The 22,391-nt window shown below is 31.3% G+C and overlaps 1 protein-coding gene across 8 annotated transcripts in view; it reads right to left on the reverse strand.

Moving 5' to 3' along the window:
* Nucleotides 1-22,391, reverse strand: part of LOC143230357 (uncharacterized) — a 130,026-nt gene that overhangs the window by 37,376 nt on the left and 70,259 nt on the right. For all 8 annotated transcript variants that reach the window (XR_013016410.1, XM_076463794.1, XM_076463792.1 and 5 more), the window contains 9 exons: nt 19,713-19,769; nt 16,164-16,217; nt 13,498-13,551; nt 8,961-9,014; nt 6,313-6,366; nt 5,653-5,706; nt 4,427-4,480; nt 1,774-1,827; nt 108-161 (listed from right to left, as the gene is read on the reverse strand). Coding sequence is in view for 7 of the 8 variants with exons in the window: in XM_076463794.1 (XP_076319909.1) it covers nt 108-161; nt 1,774-1,827; nt 4,427-4,480; nt 5,653-5,706; nt 6,313-6,366; nt 8,961-9,014; nt 13,498-13,551; nt 16,164-16,217; nt 19,713-19,769 (489 nt within the window). In the remaining variant the exon portion in view is untranslated. The remainder of the gene's footprint in view (nt 1-107; nt 162-1,773; nt 1,828-4,426; nt 4,481-5,652; nt 5,707-6,312; nt 6,367-8,960; nt 9,015-13,497; nt 13,552-16,163; nt 16,218-19,712; nt 19,770-22,391) is intronic.

Consider the following 22,391-nt stretch of genomic DNA (forward strand, 5'->3'; position numbering starts at 1 on the left):
TTCAAATGTAGAACATATAAGATCTTACTTTCATACCATTAATGGACACATGACAAGCATTTATATATATATATATATACAGCACATAAAACTCAACCAAGTCTTACCTTCTTTCCATCAATGCCAGGTTCACCAGGTACTCCAGGGGATCCTGCTGGCCCCTGTTTAAGATCCAAGTGAGTTTTATTTTAAATATTCTTCTGCTGAGGGATAAATATGTATAAAAATACTATAAAATTTTAGGAGACAGTAATATGTCAGCAACTGTAAGAGTATAATAATGTGTCAGCAAATAATATCATTCGTCCTCTATTTATGATAGAGACAAATATCAACAAGATAAAATATTGTACACTTAAAAATTTTTAAAACTAAAGCAATCCAAAAAAGAATTGATTAGCAGTCCTCCATTACTTATAAAATTGCAAATAATTTTGAAATAATATAAGACAGTGCAGGTAAATTACAAACAGTTATTACACACCTAAATGAACAAATATCTAACAGTTCTTCCATGGGATGGGCTAGGCAACCAGGAATTTATATAATCTAATTTTTCAAATCATTCCAGATCATTTGTTTATTGGCTAACAACTTTACCAAAACATGAATGGACAAAATACAGGTGATTCCTGCACACTTTGTGAAAATTGGATCCAAGGGTAGTCACAAAACAGATGTTGACATACTATTGATATTCAGTGAGTAAGTGTACTGATCTTGTATTGATAAAGCAATGTTAATACACGAAAAGAAGAAAATAAGTTGTAAGTGCATATGTGTGGTACTTGTGGAAAATACCCTCAATGTCAGCATAGATACTATGGTTCAGGCTCAGAGGTCAAAATGGCATGAAGAGTAGGTTAGAAACAACCAAACAGCAAATTAAATGCACGAAGAAGGAAAAAGAGAAGGAATGATTATGCTTTTCTATTAGAGAGTGATGAAGATGAAATGTCTAGCAATACTTCTGAGGATTTCTTGAAATTTGTGACACCAGAGAATGACACAGATCATCCAAGAGCTCAAGTGTGAAAGCAAGACATTGTTATCGTACTCGAACAGGTTGCAAAATGTCTATTCAATTTGGCAATTCTTTGGTATTAAGTCTACAGTGACATCAAACTTTTCACATGAAGAAACTTGACAGAAACATAAGGTTTCTGTGCTCTTAACAAGAACAATCGATTCCTTACATTCCATATGATTGTATTAAGGATTCTATGCACAATGGTCTTATGAACATGATCAGAAACAACATTTGTAAGAAATCTGATGATACAAAACTATTCTCATTTGCCAGCAATGTACAACAAGCTCTGCCATGTTAGTCAACGTCATTCAAAGAAGAGAAAGAGACCATGAAGATTAAAGAACAAGGTTTTGAAAAAGCTAGATGGCACTTTCATCAATCAGTCTGGGTTTTTGCTAGCACCTACAGCATGCTGTTTTAATTCATCCTGAAAACAATGAAAATAGGTTTTTAGCTTATTCCAGAATGATGTTATTTATTACAGGCTACTACGCAACCGAAATCCTGGAAGTGCTGTTAAATATAAAGCTGTAAGGAACAATTAAAGACATAAATAAAATACACTTAAGAGATAACAGTCAATTATTATATTACCATAGTTAATCTACTGGTTTCAAGTTTGATAATAACATACATGCTGTAAGGTACTGTGGTTATTTTATTAAGAATCTACAGCTGTTTGCTGAATAGACTTACAGTGGCTATTTGGTTATACTTATGAAACTATTTCTACTACTTACAGGATCTCCTGCTCTTGCTACATTTCCAGGTTTGCCTGGTTCTCCTTGATCTCCCTGAAATATAATGAATCAGTATTATGGTAGTAATAGTAATCATGTAATAATATATTATTATTTGTTTTTATTTTCTTAGTTTATCTAATAAGTTTGTAATTTGTATATCTTAGTTATCTTTTTAAAAAATATACATAAACATATAAACTTAGCATTTATTTTAGCTTCGAGGATTTCTGCATACAGGTGCAAAGTTTTAATAAAGTTTTTTTTCTCGCTATGTTGTTTGTTCAAACAATGATAATTCATTTAGAGAAGACCTATACATACAAGGTATTAGAACATAATTTCCCAAATCTATATAATTTGTCTGGCTTTCTACCTAACTAACAAATAGGGTAAAAAACTTCCATTTTTACTAAGAGCAATGTCCTTTGCCTAAAAACATCAAACTCCCACAGTGAAATATCAAATTAACTGCTAAACAAAAGATACAATAGTCTAATTTATATTCCCTCACAGAAAATAAAAATGCATCACCTAACGTTTTAACATTATTTGTCAAATTTGCTTCATAAATAAAACAAATTACCCAATAATTGTTTATTTGACACATCTTTAAAATATCGATGCAATAACAAGACATTTGAATCAACTCTATCCATCACAATTACGTGAATAAATAAACCAGTAAAAAATTGTTTTTAACAAATTCAGTTCTTGTTTAATAGCATGTGTCCTTCCACTGCCTCAATTATGGCTGTTATCCATTTCCTTATGAATCAACCAAAATGTCTGATTTGATATGGTGGCATAGTTGTCTATTCTTAGTGTTTGTCCAAGTTATGTTTCTGGAGGGTGTAGACACTGATGCCAAAGCCAGCTCAGTAAATCATAGAGATTTTCCACAATGTTCAAATTGGCTCAGTGCTGGCCTGGAAATGACATTAATCTTGCTGTTCTCCAGAAACTGGATGATTTAAATATATGATTTAATTTAAATATAATGATTTAAATATATGAGCTATGAATGGTCTAACATTGTCTTGATGAAAAACCATATCAAGCCCAACTTGATCCAGATAACAGAGAACCACTGGCTGAAGAATTTCATCCTGATATCTCTGAGAATTAAAATTCCCCTCAATAAACTGAAGCTCTGTTCATTGATTGACAGAGATACAAGCCAATTTCGCTATGTTAGGACCTCCCCATCTGTCCACTTGCTCTACACATGGAGCAGTGTACCTCTCATTTTACTTCCTGAACACCCTTTGTCTTCCATCAGCTTCAAAACACTGGAACCTTTTCTCTTCAGTAAATATGGCCCTCAAGCAGAGATGCAGTGTCCATTGAATATGTGTGTGGTACCATTGAACATGGTTTTCTCGGTGATAAGGTTGGATTCCAACATGTTGCAGATGATTACAGATGATTTTGGCACTTGCATCTATTTTTTTTTTGTGTCCCAACAGTGGTAACAGCTATTTGGTAGAGGGTTAAAATTGGTTGCACAGATGCACCAGTTAAATACATCAGTTTTCAACACAGGTTGTCATGCAAGATCTTTCTGGTCTTGGACAGTGTGCTGAACTTCCAATAATATCATACTGCTGGTATAAATGCTTAATCATCAAATGATTTACATTTAGTACTCTGGCTACGGCTCTCTAGCTCTGATCAACTTTAAACATACCAATAGCCCTATCACTTTGTGACCAAGTCAGTCGTGGCATCATGAATGCTGTGAATTGCATATTTTTTGGTGTTTTTTTTAACAACACAGTTCACACCCTTTTCAGATGTGGTTATTAGAATAGTTGTGTTGGCTTATGATGAACAGACAGCAGATTTGTAAATTTCATTTGGCTCATCAAAACTAGTACTGTAACTATCAATATTAGTTTTTATTCAATTATATAACACAACAACCAAATTTAATACTATATCTCAAGATGGCTGGTATGGGTATTAAAACTTTTATTAAAATAAAATAACTAGAGATAGATTTTTACTACAAGTAGGTTTTTTGTCATCAAGAACCTTAATACTGTGAGCTGGATCAATTTTGTTTTGCAACAAAAAAAATACAAAATAAAAAGTGGTACATTTTTAATTTCTCTGAATATAGTTCAGAATATACCTTTGTTTGGTTATAAACTTGTCCAATTAGCAACGTCACAGAATTATAGACATTTCTAAAAAGAAAAAACAGCAAAAGAAGATATGGGAGGAGTGTGTCAAAATAGATTTAAAAACTATAATGATGTTTCGATAAAGCAAGAATTTGAAATTGTCAAAATCCATACTACATATTTTTAACTGGTGAACAACCTTATATGGGAAGAGAAGAAATCTACAAAGGAGAAGTCAGAATACTACAGTATAATGTGACAGAAGTGAAGGTTGAGAATTTATTTAAATAGTTTCCTTTAACTTTCAGAAATTGAAACTTGAATAACACTAAATTTAAATTATGAACTTTGAGAGACTGCCAAGTTTATTAACATGAATTGAAAATAATGTAATTTAATAAATGTTTAATGTAACTGTCAAAAAAAAAGTTATGATATGCACTCTTTGACCCTTCTGTATTTTTAAGAATAAATTGAGCAGCACATGTTGAAATCAAAGTCAATAAGAATCTTTTAAAGCCCACCTTTCGACCTTTAGATCCTGGTGTTCCTGCTAAGCCTTGTTGTCCTGAAGCACCCTGGCATTACAAATAAAACTTTAAAATAATATTAGACATATCTTTAGGTTTTATGTTCTAGGTTCTTGAGTGTTTTAAGGTGATGATAATGAAGTTTATATTATCTTTTCATCAATAAGCAGTCACTGTGCATGTTCAGTTGTTTACTAGGGACATCTCTATGAATTTATTATATATAATAAGAACATTTTAGAACTCCAAAACACAATATTAATACATTATACACCTTAATTACACAACAGCTCTCTAAAAATGTGCTTGATATGAGTTTCGTTTTCAAGAATTAAAAAGTGAAAAATTGAGTTCTGACAAAAATTTAATATTCGTTGAATGAACTTATACTTTTAATTACCACCACTCAAAAACTCCCGTTGTATTTTCTTTAGAACTTAGTTCCTACCAAATGTATACAGTCATACAAAATTGAACCATTTTTACCTGACTAAATGTTCCAAATAGTACTTGTCATGAAAACAATTTGGATTGAGAAGCATTGAGTTACCTTCTTGTAATAAAATACAGCATTTTCAAACACCATAATTTTCCTACAGTTATAGTAAATGGAGCTGTGAGGCATTTGTATTTTTTTTACTTACAGTGCCATGTAATGTTATCAAGCATTTTACTTTCCTCTAGTCACAAATATTATTTGCAGGCTTTTATGTCTCTATTACTTCTAATGTAAAGCAATGTAAGCATTTAATTTTTTCTCTAGTTTTAACACATGGTTTTGCCATTTGTATAACTTTTTCAGTTTATAATTATGCCAGTATAATCTGTCTCTTAATTAGAATTCTAAAACTTCGGAAATCAATATTTCTTGTAATTTTTATCCCTTCTCTCTACAAATTAAACTATTATTAAGGAATCAGCCAGATGTAACTACAAGTTAAATACATTAACAAAAAAGTTAACATAGGTAAGATAAGAATTTTAACAATGGTTAAAATAATCTACAAAAACACTTAAGATTTTGTTACAGTTATTCAGAACACTTAAAGATTTTTTCATAATAATACTGCAAAATTAAAATCTAAATATGTTGTGACTGGTTTTGACAAATAATGAAACACCAATACTGGACAATGATTTCCGTAAACCTTAAATTTTGAAATGATTTAATTTAATAATGTAAGAAAATAGAAAATAACTAAACAATTAATAAATTTTACCGGCATTCCAATTAATCCTGGTTCTCCTCTTAAACCTTGTGGCCCTGGTAAACCCTAAACAATAACAAGTTAAAGAAGTTATTTGATACAATCTTAAATATGTTCTAACCATATAGTTAAGTTCTACAGTGTCAAACACATTAAGAATATAACAAAAATATTATTCAGTATTTTGAGACATTCTATCTGGGTATTTACATTTACAGTATCAAGGACAAATACAAAGAAAGAAACTTTTACTGATACATGTTCTTCAGTATTTCTAAAGACCGGTTTTATTTTCTCTTTTTACAACTGTAATTATTCTAACGTATCTCAATAAATTAATACATACACAAGACTGTTGAGTTGTTATACTTTACCATTCAAAATAAATTTTTAAGCAATTGAAATTGTAACCAAATGCAATTTGAAAACAATTCAATCAATCTGCTGTAGGCCTTAGCCAACTTCATTTCATTAGTTTTGTCATTATGGAATCACTCAGTTTTGTCATATTAAGTGACTTTTGAAGTTCAAAACTCACTCTTGTTATTTTCAGTTACTGTTTGTCACAAATTATCAAGAACATATTTTTTATTAATAACAGAAAATACTGTTTGTGCTGATGTTAGTTTTTAATACCATATAAATTTCAGAACTACTGATTTTTTTTCTTACACTTTCTCCTTTAGTTCCTGGATCTCCTTGTCCTCCTCTTTCTCCTTTACTACCCTTTAAAAAAAGAAGAAAATGTTCTAGGCATTGTTAGTGTATAATTAAATGCTGTTATTGTTTTTTGATAAAAGACTCAGGGTGAGTGTTTGTGCTGAAGAAACTATTAATACAGGCTACAACTTTTTAAAGCATGTTCAGCAATGACTCTGTGTCTCTGTGAATTTGGTGCTATCTTTTTATTTGAGTCTATCCTCATAATATCTACAAATTTCTTCTATGTATGTTTTTATATAAATACTAGATATTCATGTTTGATGTTTATGACAAGAGATTCCAGAGTTCTCAAGATATTTCTGTGACTTTTATATTTAACTTTTTTTTACCTGTATTTTGTAACTTCTCCAAAGTAATGATGGTGAAGGATTTATATACTGTTATTATCAGCAGTTAATATGTCCATTGTAAAATTAGTGATAAAAATGATTCAGTAACCATTGCATACAGAAGTTTATATGGTGTATATGTTAGCATTCAGTGTAGGGGGCTTGTATGATTCCTTGTGTGATGGAAGAAAAATAGCAGAAAATAAAATTATATCTGTCCTGTATATTGTGCTGTGTAGCTTGCCTCAAGGAGTTCAAGAAAGGAAGATAGTTTTTTTTTACCCCTGTGTTTAATGTGAATCTTATGTCATTGTCAATGGAGTGTAGTAGTAAATAATGAAATGAATGCAAGACGTTCTTCATAATATCATTGAAACTTTACATTCAAGTATAATCCATGTTTGAAGACCATATAGCTATGCAATACATTTCTTTAAAGGAGTTAGTTTGATGCTTTCAATATATGAATTTGTTGCATAATGTATCAAACTCCAAGATAATGTAATTTTTGTGCAAGTATGTAATTATAATCTGATAGTTTGAAAAGTCCCTATAATCATAGTATTAGTGGAAAGATCAGTAACATCAAAGCTTTCCAACAAGTCCATGGAGATGCATAAAGTTACTTCAGTTCTGTACGTAGTACATAATTACATAAGATGAGAAAATCAAAACCATAAAACCAGTAGGTTAGTGGGACAGCAAGTTCTTGACACTGAATTCTAGGTGAACAGAAGCATTTGTTTTGTGTATTTTTAAGAGTCCATAAAGCTATGGTTGGCACTAACCATAAGCATAAAGTCTTGGAAACATTTGATGTGATTACATTTTTGTTTTACAACAAAAAGCACCCATCCCCAGTGATCAGAAAAGTTTACATTAATCTATAAATTTATGTCATGGACTTTAATACAGTTAACTGTGTTGCACTCTTAAACTACTCAGAGCCCTGAGCTATTTATACTACTCACCAATTGTTAAGCACTTCAGCCATTCCACAATAACATAGGGTAAATCTACATTTTTATACTTTAGGTTATGTCACATTTTGAAAAGTGAATGATAGTGTGGTTAATTGCTAATAATTTATTGTAGAATATATTGTAAAAATAAAATTTTCTCCTGTCATTTCAAAACTGAATGCTGAGCTTTGCCTGTGTGTGCAGCTTTTCAAACAGGAGAATTAATGCTTGGAGAGACACCACAGTTTACAATATACATATGATGAGTGAACTCTCCTTGGTGACATCTTTGTATTTGTTATTTTTGAGTCAACTACTGTTTGTGACAATACTACTGATGTTGAATGTGTCTGCTCCTAGGTAATTATTACAGGTTCACTATTCAAAATATTGGTGGGTTTTATTCTTGCTCTTTAGAAATTTAGTTTTAGTTCTTGTAAGAATGAAGAAAGTTTAATGGCAGAATTGTTCTGCTTCAGTGTTGGATAGGATCTGTGTTGCTATTGCCAGGATTCATAATGGGCAACTTGGTAAGTGGTATGGCCAAATCAAAGCTTAGAGCTTGTACTTTAATTTCTTATTCAGAACATTTTGGAACTCAGGTTAGTGAAAGTGTTTGTACATGTAGATGTCCATTTAATTTATTGAAGTATTTCATATTTACAATTATTTTCTCTGATTGCTCTTACTAAGACAGCTTTCGAGATAGTTTCCACTTTTCAAGGATATCAAAGTTGAAATAAAGATTTCTTTGAGTTCATTATAATGACTGTACAAGAAAGTGAGTAGTCTCTGTTTCTTCCTTCTATTAACTTCAACTTGTATAACTCGTAGTCTTCTACTGGTATTGTCCAAAATTTTGTTGATGTTTGGGCTGTCTGAGTAACCAAAAGTTTTAGGCTTCATCAAAGATGGAATATGATTGTGCATGATCTCTACAGCAATAAAGGAACATGTTATGTTTTATGTTGTAGGTTAACTTGTTGGACATACAATTGTAGGTACTTAAACCAGTCTGTAATAGCTTCTGAAGGGATTCTTGATTCTGTTTTAATGTTTAGGAGAAGCTTAAATGGTCTTCTCTTCAACTGCCATTTTTACTGTATTCAGTATTCCATATTAAAATAGATGTTCTCTGAAAAGTTGTAAATTTTAGCATAGCCTTGCCTCCTTTACCTTCAAATGATATAATTATCTCTATGCATTATTTCTATAGTTAGTAGATAAAGCCTAAACAATTGTCCTGATAAGAATTTTTAGATAAATAAATACATATATCAATACAGTATCAAAAATAATCTCTTACTTTTTGTCCATCTTGTCCTGGTACACCTCTTTCACCTCTTTCTCCTTTATTCCCCTTGAAATAAAACACCACTTTAAACACGACAATAGAACATACCATAATCAGTGATGACGAGAAACCCACTTGTTGAGAAATTATATGCAAAAACGGCTCGTTTGGGCTGAGAAAACACTTTACATAGAAGAGCGAACAACGTTTCGACCTTCTCGACCGTTTTCTCAGCCCAAACGAGCCGTTTTTGCATATAATAGAACATACCACACACACACACACACATACAAAAGTGTGAATGTGTCTGCTCCTAAGTAATTATTACAGGTTCACTATTCAAAATATTGATGGGTTTTATTTTTGCTCTTTAGAAATTTAGTTTTAGTTCTTGTAAGAATGGAGAAAGTTTAATGTCAGAATTGTTCTGCTTCAATATATTAAAATACCTTAGAAATAAATTCAAACTAAATCAGTCTTAGTTGGTCTCCTATTTTTAATTTTTGCTTCTCTTACTTTCTAAAATAGAAGAACTTCCACTCATGCATCACACCAATATACCACTACATTAACCTATGAATTAAATTTGGCAAAGTATTTAGAAACCAAGAAACCCTGAAGATTGTAGTTTAGATTTCCACTGAGTGAGAAAATAATCAAAGGTCAATTAAATCTTGGAAACTAACTATAGACTGTAGGTTATTCTATGAATAAAATATGAGAACACAATGAAACCTTACAAACTATTCAAAAACATATTTTTCTAACCAATGAAATTCTAAGAATCAAACCAATCACAAGAAGCAAATGAAGTTTTTTTATTTTTAATTGTAGCACCACTAAAAATAGATACAATTTACTCTTAAAAGTTTTTAAATCATTTTTAGGAAAGGCATTCATAACTATATGACAAAAATATTACATCACAATAGTAATGACCCTATTTTATCCAAGTTAACCCTTTTGTGACTGGTTTGGTATAATATACACAACTTAAATATTTATACTATTTCTGATGAAGTATGTGCAATTTCACAAAATTTGGTAGACTTTTAGTAAAGATTGCAAGTTTTTTACACAAAAATTCTGACTTTTTAATGAAGTATTTTTGCTGAAGATTTACATATAAAAATATTGAGTGTGTTTCATTACTAGTTCCAGTGCTTAGTCTTTTTCATGTTACAGTTAAAAACTTATTTTTCATCCCAAAAAATTTTAAATCTTAAGATTTTATTAAATACATTTCAAATGTTTGTTTTCAGTAAAACTTTATATTTTGTGTTTTATTTTCTCTACCCTAACTGTATGGGGTCTGTCATTTTTCTGACTTTGTAAAAACCATAGGAAATTATAAAACAAATATAAATTATGCTTTTTGTTTTAGAGTGAAGAAAAATTATGATGTGAAAACACAAATGCTTAGTATTATACATTTATATGTGGTTATTATTTTTATCATATTGACTTTTCAGTCAGGCCTGGCTAACATTACAGAAGTCACATTGACGCACATGCAATTACAATACCATATCCAATAATACAAAACTGACCTTTAGTCTCTAAAAAATGATCTGTATTGGCTGTGCTGTAGTGGACTAGTGTTTCATAAAATACAGTCACATTTCAATTATTATACATTATATACATATATAGATTATTATTATTTACAAATAAGTCTTTAAACTAATTTTTCTTAAAACAAAAAACAGTAAATAGAGAAGTAAAACAAACAATTATATCTTCTAGTTATAACCTCTGTACTCAGTTGTTGCTTGTTGCAGCTTGCTAAGCCCTAAGAAGTTTTGCACCTGGAGGATGTGAAATTAAATATTTTTTTTAGTTTTATATATACATTTGAATAACGAAAAATAATAAATTACTAAATGAATACCATGTAATGCCATTATGATTTATCAAGTCTAGTAACTAAACTGTGTTTTGTCTAAAAAATATGTTATGTTCGAGCAGACTAAAGACACAACCTATCTGCTTGAAATCTTGGTTCAAAAGAATGAAATGGCTTCAAAACATATGGCTAAGAAAGTGACTAGTGGAACATTCTGAGCTTTCTTTTAGTTATTCTAAAATAATAATAATCTATATATGTATATAATGTATAATAATTGAAATGTGACTGTATTTTATGAAACACTAGTCCACTACAGCACAGCCAATACAGATCATTTTTTAGAGACTAAAGGTCAGTTTTGTATTATTGGATATGGTATTGTAATTGCATGTGCGTCAATGTGACTTCTGTAATGTTAGCCAGGCCTGACTGAAAAGTCAATATGATAAAAATAATAACCACATATAAATGTATAATACTAAGCATTTGTGTTTTCACATCATAATTTTTCTTCACTCTAAAACAAAAAGCATAATTTATATTTGTTTTATAATTTCCTATGGTTTTTACAAAGTCAGAAAAATGACAGACCCCATACAGTTAGGGTAGAGAAAATAAAACACAAAATATAAAGTTTTACTGAAAACAAACATTTGAAATGTATTTAATAAAATCTTAAGATTTAAAATTTTTTGGGATGAAAAATAAGTTTTTAACTGTAACATGAAAAAGACTAAGCACTGGAACTAGTAATGAAACACACTCAATATTTTTACATGTAAATCTTCAGCAAAAATACTTCATTAAAAAGTCAGAATTTTTGTGTAAAAAACTTGCAATCTTTACTAAAAGTCTACCAAAAAAGTCATATATTTAAGTAAGTGCATGTAAAGTACCATATAAAAAGCAGAAAGAGGTGAGTGAGGCCACTGTGTTTTATTCCGTACAAAGGCCATATCTTAACAAAGAGAAAAGATATGAGTTTCCTATTTTATATTCCAGCTTGTTTAGGTCAGTAATTTGAGTTCCCAGTTTGAATGAAACTACAGACTTAGTATTTTTACATCATAAACATCTAATTTGAACCAGTGCTGCATTCAACACGGCTCAGAAAAATCTATATTTAGATGTGTTTTAAGTATTTACTTTTAAATTAAGAAATTAGCTAATACCTAATACTAAAATTTGAGTTATAATCTACAAATTGATACCAAACATATTGACATAAGTTCATAAAATGGTAGTTCAATAAAGTTTTGAATGCAAGTCAACAAATATAATTACATAATTTTTAACCCATGACCCATCCCAATAAGGTTAAACTACACTATTCTACCAAAAGTCATGACACTCACTTCTGATTTCAGGAAAATATGTGTGGCAATGAAATATACAGATGGTTTGGCCAATAAAAGTAAATTAACAGTTTGCTCAGAAGTAACTTTGAACTTATAGGCCAAACAATTAGTTCACAGAATGAGCTAACGGTTTCACTGGGGTAGGAGAGTTGTATGTCATTTGAGAAAAACGTCTGTTTATACTATTGCACAACAATCAAGCATTCCCAGGTAAATAGTTGGCAAAGAAATGGAAATACACAAGTTGAAGTGAGCCCAAGAAATGACCAGGTAGGCATAAAATATTGACTGACAGGAGACTTGAAAAGACTGATTACCTCAGTTTACCTTCAGACCCTAGAGAATTCATGTTTGGAGATGCGAGCAAGTGTAGGAAATCTTTAAGTGTTTCCATGACACATTGAGAGCCACATATCATGAATTTTCATGGAAGAGTTGAAGCCCACAAGTTGTTGAAGACTGAAACAAATGAACTGGAATGGAGCAAAGCACACCAAACCTCGAATGTGGACCAAGAGAACTTAGTCCTGTTGAGCAACAAGTCATGCTACACATTCTTCCACTCTGATGGATGTGTTTAGGTTTGTAAGTGCCTGGAGAAAGCTTATTACCTGAGTGTGTTGTTCCAACAGTGAAGTTTAGAGGTGGCACTTTTATGGTCTTGGGGGTTTTCTCAAGGTACAGACTAGGTCCACTGATCATAGTTCATAGAACCATGAATGCTGAGTCCTACATTGATGTTCTGAACAATTCTGTGTGTGATACATTTTTGCAGTTTTATGGCACTGGCCTTCATACCTTTCAACATGATAACATATGATGTCACAAAGAAGGATGTGAAAGCAAGGTTTGAAGAGAATAACATTGGAATACTGCAGTGGCCAGCACAGATCCCCTACCTCAACCCAAAAGAATATCTTTCAGATCAAATGAAACTCAAAATTAGGGTAAGGCCAATACAGCCCTCTTCAGTAATGGAGCTTACTAATGCTTTAAAGAAAGAATGGAACACAATCCCACCAGCTTTCTGCCAGAAATTAGTAAAAAATCTTCCACAATGCATTGCAGCAGTCAATAATGCCAAAAGTGCCAAAACACTATTAACTTCTTGAAATAAAGTCATGTCTTATTCATAACTACATGTGTCCCATGACTTTTGGTAGGACAGTGTACAGCCGCTATTTGGTTACCGAAATTTCACTTGTTTATGATTATTTTCAAATATTTCAAATTTGTAATATTTACCAGCTAATTAATTCTCAAAGTTGATTTCTCAAATATTCAGTATAATTGGTTCAGAAAGACTAGGTATAACATTTTAGCCATAAGAAATTAAACAAACCTTTGTTCCAGTAAGTCCAGGTGCACCATGATCTCCTTTTTCTCCCTTTTGTCCCTGTTTGAAGAACAAAACAAATATTAACATCATATATAGCTTAAATTTTCTGGAAAAGAAAGACTTGAGTAATGTTATTTTATTTCTGTAAATAAATGATGTATATTTCCAGATGAGTGAAATACTCATTTTAGCTGAGGTTTTATACAATTATAAAAAAAATACAGCTGCTTATGAGACTTGGCTAAGCTATAACTGATAAGCAGAACATGTTTTTGAATGGCAAATGTCACATACTATCATATATTCTAACACTACAACAATATTTTATTCTATAATGAAGTAACAGTGAGTTTTCAGCCTATGTATTATATTAAAAGAAAAGTATCAGAAACTTTATATCAAAACAAAATATATATGCATAAACATATTCCAATACATTCATATTCATATATATATACCCAAGTTTGTTTAATGTGGATATAATTTCATTTATAGCTAACACACATGAACATATGGTTATGTGCTTAATGCTAAATTCATGAGTTTATAAAGTTTATGTTGTAAAACATTAGATTTAGTTTCTTCTGCTTTATTAAAATGCCCATTCATCCAAAAGCATGTTTCACAAAAGAGAATGGTACTGGCTAACAATGTGTTGAAAATAAAATGGTTTATCAACTGAAGTAAACATTCCTATATAGAACAGTTTGTTTGTTTTTGAATTTCGCACAAAGATACTCGAGGACTATCCGTGCTAGCCGTCCCTATTTTAGTAGTGTAAGACTAGAGGGAAGACAGCTAGTCATCACCACCCACTGCCAACTCTTGGGTTACTCTTTTACCAACAAATAGTGGGATTGACCGTCACATTATAACACTCCCACACCTGAAAGGGCAAGCATGTTTGGTGTGACCCTCAGATTACGAGTCAAACACCTTAACCCACCTAGCCATGCCGAGCTGTATATAGAACAGACTCAAAAACTTTACATACTGGAATTATTAAGCATGCACAAGCACTAAACAAAAAGTTCCTCTGTACAGAACCACCCAAATCACTGCTGCAACGTCTTTAACATGTACTGTGCTCATTTGTGGTTGAAATTCTAGTAAAAACTAAACACAATAAAATATTGAAAGTACTCAGAAGCCATATAAGTTAGAGAGAACAGTCCACTTCCCAAGTTACAGAGATAGAAACTGGTATTTATAGGGTTTTCAAATATTTCAGATATCAATGCCCAACAACATGTGCATCCACATACATTAAACAGAAATAAACCTTTCCTTCCTAAGTATAAAGTTTTACATTAGAAAGAGAAATGTATGAATCAAGCTCATAATTAAAGTTGTATATATATAGTAAAATAATTATTCTAATATTGATAATACTGTTCCTTCACAACAATATTTGTATTTATTCTGAAATCTCACTATCAGTTTATTAATGCATGCCATGCTATTGCAACAAAGATATGTATAAGACATATATCACATTTCTCTGTTTTTGCCAGGTACAGCTAAGCCTCAGAAGCAGCACTGTAACCCTTGATAAAAGTGTAAAATATTGGATCATAATTAAAATGAATATATATTTATCTAAAGATCAGGGTTTTTTAAAAAAGTAATTTGATACATTACATACTCTGAAATTAGAAAATAATTTTTCTTTCTGTTTAACTTCTGATAGTTTCATACCTGATAAAGTAAACCAAAAATCTGAACTCTGAGCTGTTTGATTTGATTATATTCTTAAAGCTAAACTACTTTTCAGAGAGAAAGAATCAGCAAATTAAATTAAAAATAAAAATATGCTGTCATTAAAGATTTAACAGTTGTAACAATTCAACTACTATATCCATGACTCTGTTGCAAATTGTATGTATGTCTTCCTGTAAATTCAAGAAAAGGTTTCAGCAATAGAAGCAGTTGGACTCACATATCGTCTATATTATTTCAAACTCTCTATTAATACTTGTAATGCAAAAAAAAATGGTATGTAAATCAATCACTACAGATTATTTATCCTTTCTCCTACCTTGTTATACACAAGTTATTTTTAATTTATAATCAAACAGACAAGTTTATAATTATATATAGCTGAATTAATCTCCAAAATACAGTTACACAATTAGTTTCATTCAATATTTTGACACAATCAACTGCTTCCGCACACTCAAGTTTACATTGTTTAATTGGTGGTTAAAAGACTGATTCCATTAAAAAATTCAAATTGGTTAATTTATGTAACTAAAATGCTATCTGATGTTAAATTAAAAAGTATTTCATTTTTATCTATACAATTTTTTATCAACCTTAGAAAGTTTATTTCAATCTTATAGAAGCTATACTACAAGTTGATAATTTACAGTTAGATTTGGTTGTCATATCATGCTCCTATTTTATAATCACAGCACTAACCATTAGAATATGTTTACATATAAACATGCACACATAACTGAAATGAAAATGCAGAATACTTGCAAATGTATAATCCTTGATCTTTTTGCACTGTATTAAATAATTCACACAAACATTATCACCTAATTGAGAAAAGAACTGGCAGTAAAGCTGAATGTTTCACAGTGCCTTACAGCATAAATACAAGTTAATTTACTATGCCATCCTTTTAACAATGAATTGAGTCTCCAGGCTAATTAGCATATCACCTTTACACCAGGAGGTCCAGGTTCTCCTATCTCACCTGCTAATCCTGGAGGTCCCTGTGTGAGAAAGGTTATGAAAAGTTTCAGGACAAAAACAGAAGCTCAACAGTAACATAATAAATAAAGAGATTGAGTATATTGTACTGGAAATATTTTGAAGTCTCACTGCATCATTATGGTTCATGTACCCACAACTGGCCTACTGTCTCTGATGGCTGTAGATTTTGACAACAGCTCTATGTAGTTTCCATTACAAAAAAGCTTTGAATGGTGTGCCTTGGACATGATAATCTTATGACAGTCTTTCTGCAATTCATGTAATATATGAGGACTGTAATTTTCCAGTACCCATCTCAACAGTTCACATGCGCAGAAATCCAGAGGCCCTGAATATACTAACTTGAACTGTGTCTTAATGTGGAACATTATGCACACTGATGGGTCAGTGATAAGTTTCTGAACCTACAATGCTAGCATCTGGAGTTAGTGTTACTAAAGTGAACAGAGTGCTCGTATCTTATTGTGTACCTTTGCACTAAAAAAATAACAAACAATAACAACATAATGGATACTTGTTTTGTTATCCAGCTGTTTTAGGTATATGGCAGTTGAACCTGAGATGTGATTGAAAGCCTCATCATGATGATCCAATTAACTTGTTGGCTTAAATTATGGACAAAGATGATTCCTGATTACATTGCATACTTTTTCTTGGGGCATTTAAACAGCTTTTGCCATCAAATTTTGATTTCTGTTTTCATGGATTCTGACACATGAATATATGATACATTTTGCTTACTAAAACTGAGGTTGTTACTTGTTGCAAATCTCTTTCTGGATGGTCATAATTTTCCAAATTCACTTGTTTTCTAATGCCATTAAATATGAGGGATACTCTATTATGGAAATTCTAAATCCCTAACTTCAACACATTTTTAACCTTAGAGCACAAATTCTTTGCATTTGAAAATATTCATCTACCCAAAGTGATAAACTACATTATCTATGAAACAAAAAACAATTTCATAATTTAGTTCTGATAAATGCCATCATATAATTTGCTGAGTTGTATATTCAAAATCATTTTAATACCTCATACTGAAACCTCTGTGTTTAACAAGCAACATCAAAATCTTTTAGTTAAATGGTTTGGCACTCTTATAAATGAAATGGCTAACTTTACACATTTCTTACTGCATATTACTAAAGTGGTTTCTTTTGCACACTCATGATCATTACTACATCGGCAAGCTCAAAGAGGCATCCCCCACTGGTACAGCAATAAGTCTTCAAATTTACAATGCTAAAATCAAGGGTTTGATTCTGCTCAGTGGACACAGCAAATAGCCGGATGTGGCTTCGCTATTAGAAAACACACACACAAAGAGAGAATCCTTTCTTAATTAGTAAGTAGGCACTTCTCTGTGTGTTAACATATTTACAAGTTAATCTATCAGAAAATCTTTGGTTGCTTTGGTACTTGGTTGCTTTAGTTAACATGATATTTAGCTGCTTGACTGGAACACAACAGGCTATGAAATGAATATATTTTACCAGAGAAAAGGAAGGTTATATATAAAACATACTTATAAAAGTGTCAACATACATATTACTAACATTTGCAAACTTTTAACTAATTTCAAAGTATCTTCTCTATTTATACACACACATATACAGAAAAGCTCAAAATTAAAAGAGAATACATCATAAGGAAGAATAGAATTAATATTATGCAACATATCAAAACCTTAGATTAAATATAATTAAATGTACATTTCTCAAACAGAAGATCATAATTTGAGTCATCATGCAATGTGCCCTGGACTGTAGGGGTGCCAGCAGAATAACACCCAAACTGTGTTGGAAATACACTATTTATCCAGTTTAACCTCAACGTCACTAGCCTCACATGTTGAAAAAAAAAAATTGAGCAGATGTGGGCACTCTAGCATACAATGTCCTACACCCTTGCCAACTTTTCCTGTCTTCAGCAAGATGTGGGTAGGTACTCACAAGAACATAAAAATTAAATAAATAAAATAAAAAATCAGCAAGAAATAATAAAATACATTACATCAATGGATAAGACAGCAAAACTTTCCTTGAAGTTAGCATTTCCAACCACCAATATAATGTTTGGGCATATATACCAAAATATTAAGTTATTACTTTACTAAGCTCAACCAATATTATTAGCATAGGTCCCATTCTCCACTCTTCCATATTACTATCTGAAAATTTTGTGGTTCTAAAGAGATCCACACAGTTGCAAGTCTTATAGAGAGAAACTGATACAACTACAGTTATCTACCTATACAAGATATCAAATGCTCAACAAGTAATTACAATTATTTTTTATTATGCATATTATAACACGTGTATAAATATTTTTATTATAAAATAATTTTAAGTATTTAAAGTTTTCTCCTTGAACCCATTAAAAATCAATTTATGAACTTATATATTAATATCAGATATTAAAAACTGGACATTACTACAAATTCTACAAACCAAAGAAGGTGCAAGTGAACATTCCCTTGTATTGCATTTGGTGGTACATTGTTGTTTAGAGAGGGAATTCCTTGCAATTGAAAAATTATTTCTTTTGTCATAAATATTAATATTACAATAATTATCTTAATATCTAAATATAAAGTAGCACCTCTAAAAACAAGGGCACATTACATGATAACCCAACTTATGATTTGTGCCCCAGTGTTAAATGTTTGTGTACAATGGTCAGTTGGAAACTCTTTCTTTGTTAACCTGAAGATGACCTTGGAAGGTTGAAACGTTGTTCTCTACTTTATTACTAAAAGTTCTAATACCCATATCAACTAGTTGTTACATATATAACCCACAATAGCTTATGTATACTACTAGATAATTTTTATTGCTCGAGTCTTCAATTAAGTATTATATACAGGGTGTTCGGAAAGTCACTGTGCACTTATATATTTATTAACAGACATATTTCAATATAGAATACAGGAGGCAAATATGAATGACAATTATAAACAATGTTGAAAGTGACTCCCGTTGGCATCAATACAGACTTGGATCCTTCTTATTTTGTTTCTAAACACTGCTATCAGTTGCTGGCTTGAAATAGACTGAATGAATGCTGTTATCGCTGCTTTCAAAACAGCACAGTGACTTTCTAAACACCCTGTATAAAATTTTTACTTTTTGCCTACATATCTGTTCACAACTAAAACTCATTGCCTTTCTGTTCCTGTGAAGCACTGTTCATAATTGGTTAATGAAAGGGGCATATGAAGGAAACTCAATTACTCATGTCTTCATTTCTTGCTATATACATATGAATATGTAGTTAATAACATAAATAATTTTGTATTAAATTTAAAAACAATACTTTGAATAATGTAATTTGTGCCTCCAATCTGTTGTAGTCATAATAAATTTGTTTAGGAAGGGTCTACCTAGCAATATTCAAGATATATTGATAGCATAAACCTTATCATAGTGATTATTGCAGAATAATTTAATTTTTGTATTGTTAAAAAGTAGCAAAACTACAGTGATACATACAGGTACAGATATGGCATCATTACCCCTTCCAGGGATTCCATCTCTTCCTGGAGGACCCTAAGATGGATAGATAAAATGAATTAATTCCAAATATTTCTCCCTTTCCAAAAATGTTTTCCATTTTCTTTTGTTGGTATTGATTGGTAACTCACTACTCATTATTATCTAACTACTAAAAGCAGTAAAAGCTAATGCCATATAATGATAATATGTTTTTGGCTCAAGGTAAAATACAGAACACTGAATCTTGCTGAATGGCAAAACAGCGTTTAGAGCAAAGTCAAACGTACTCAAAAGCTTTCCATAAATTGGTAAAAAGTGTAATATAAAATCCCTAAAATGTAGTACTTAGAATGAAGCTACAAACAAAATATAATACACTGCTTGGCTGAACTTTATTGTCTTCTGTTTTAAAACTTTTTTATGCTACATCAATAACAATGTAGCTGTAACCTCTCAAGACTGGACAAGGTAAGACGTGGAACCATCAGATCTACGAAAGTGTATCTCAGAACAACTGGTATGGATATTCGGTGATGTCGAGAAAACCCACTTGTATTTACTTTTGTTGGCTGATTTTGCTTTCTGTCTAGGTGTGTGCGTATAATGTTTTCTACGGTTTGTGGAGGACATTCCCAGCAACCAATTAGCAACCCTCATAGAATTCACCACGATAAAGACAAACTTCATGTTCAACAACTACAACTATGTACAAACAAATGGCCTAAGCATGGGCAACCCAGTATTACCAGTTCTAGCCAATATTTTTATGACACAAGTTGAAACACAAGCAATTAACACAGCATTACATCCACCACTATACTGATACAGATATGTAGATGACACGTTTGCGGGATTCAAATCTACAGAGCACATACTTAATTTTTTCAATCACATTAACTCTACACATCCCAACATTAACTTCACATGTGAACAGGAAGAAAGCAATCAAATATCATTTCTTAACCTCAAAATGACAAGAACCGACAAACAAATCATAACAGAAATTCACCGAAAAATCACCCATACTGGACTATACATTCCTCGGGACTCAGCACATGAAACAAAACAAAAACTCAACATACTAAGAAACCAAATAAACACAGCCATAAAACTATGCTCACCAGATAAAATTAACGATGAATTAGATAAAATAAAACAATACTTCATCAACATCAATAAGTTTCCTCCACAAACCGTAGAAAACATTATACGCACACACCTAGACAGAAAGCAAAATCAACCAAAAAAGTAAACATATCTTACGAATCAAAAAATCACGAAACCATATTCTGCTGCATACTGTATATTCCTGACATCAGCAGACAAATAACCAACATTTGGCAAAAACTGGTAACAAAATATGACATTCCAGTTAATACCAAATTTATTCAAAAACCAGGCACAAAACTGAGGTCTATACTATGTAAAAACTACACTGACAAACACCACACCAACATTATTTATAAAATACAATGTGATAACTGCCACGACTTCTATATTGGAGAAACAAGTAGAAAAATGGAAACCAGATTCAAAGAACATAAAAAGTCACCTTCACACGTTTTCGAACACTGCAAGTCAAATAAACACAACCATAGAAAACACTCAAATACTAAATAAAGAAACAGACATAAACAAACGCAAAATTAAATAAGCCTTACTTATACAACAACTTAAACCCAAAATAAACCAATATAAAGAACTCCTTTATACCTATATTAATATAATAAAATAAAATTATATATTCAAACATCTAACATCGCCCTCTACATTCCGACACTCAGTTACACAACCCCTTCCAAACATGTGGTCAGCTTCCGGTCAGTTACCTCTTTCTTTCTTTGTGAACCTGACAATGACCGAAGAAGGTCGAAACGTTGTTCGCACTTCTATGTAAAGTATGTTCTCAACCCAAATGAGCCGTTTTTGCATATATATTGGTATGGATATTAACACTTTTATTGATAAAGGGAGAACAACGTTTCGACCTTCCTAGGTCATCTTCAGGTTGAGGAAGGTCTAAACGTTGTTCTCCCTTTATCAATAAAAGTGTTAATATCCATACCAGCCATTCCGAGATACATTTTTATATCAAGAAGACCTACAAAAGAATAATATCCAAATTTATCAAAAAATTAAAATAATCCATAGAAAATTAACAGTTGAAAAATCTTAAAAGTCTTACTGATGGGAGCTACAGTTTTTTTATTACACCAGAAGATGTGACGCATTTCATAAGCTATATACAAATATATTTTTATTTACTAATACTGCAATACGGATAATCGACACTAAATTACTAAATATGCTTATTACTCAACTTTTAAACTGAGATACCATATGATGGATTCTCTGTCCTAAATCAAAACACTCATGTCTAAAGAGCGTTACTCTATTGTGTGCTGTGTGACATTTCTTGGCAAAAACATTCTGTAATACCGACAATTGACACTGAATGCCATATACGCTCCATTAGTCAACTTTAAAACTGCATATAACCCATTTATGTCACATATCAAAACACACACTTGTGAAGGTCTTTAAATTTTCTATTTCATGATGTAAAACACTCCTTAACACAAACAGTCTGTAATACTGGGAGAGAGTATTTAACGACCTTCACGACCTTGATTTGTGACCCACTGAGTCTATAATGAGTTAATGTAGTTTTAAATA

This window comes from Tachypleus tridentatus, chromosome 10 (assembly GCF_004210375.1).
Source record: "Tachypleus tridentatus isolate NWPU-2018 chromosome 10, ASM421037v1, whole genome shotgun sequence".
NCBI lineage: Eukaryota > Metazoa > Arthropoda > Merostomata > Xiphosura > Limulidae > Tachypleus > Tachypleus tridentatus.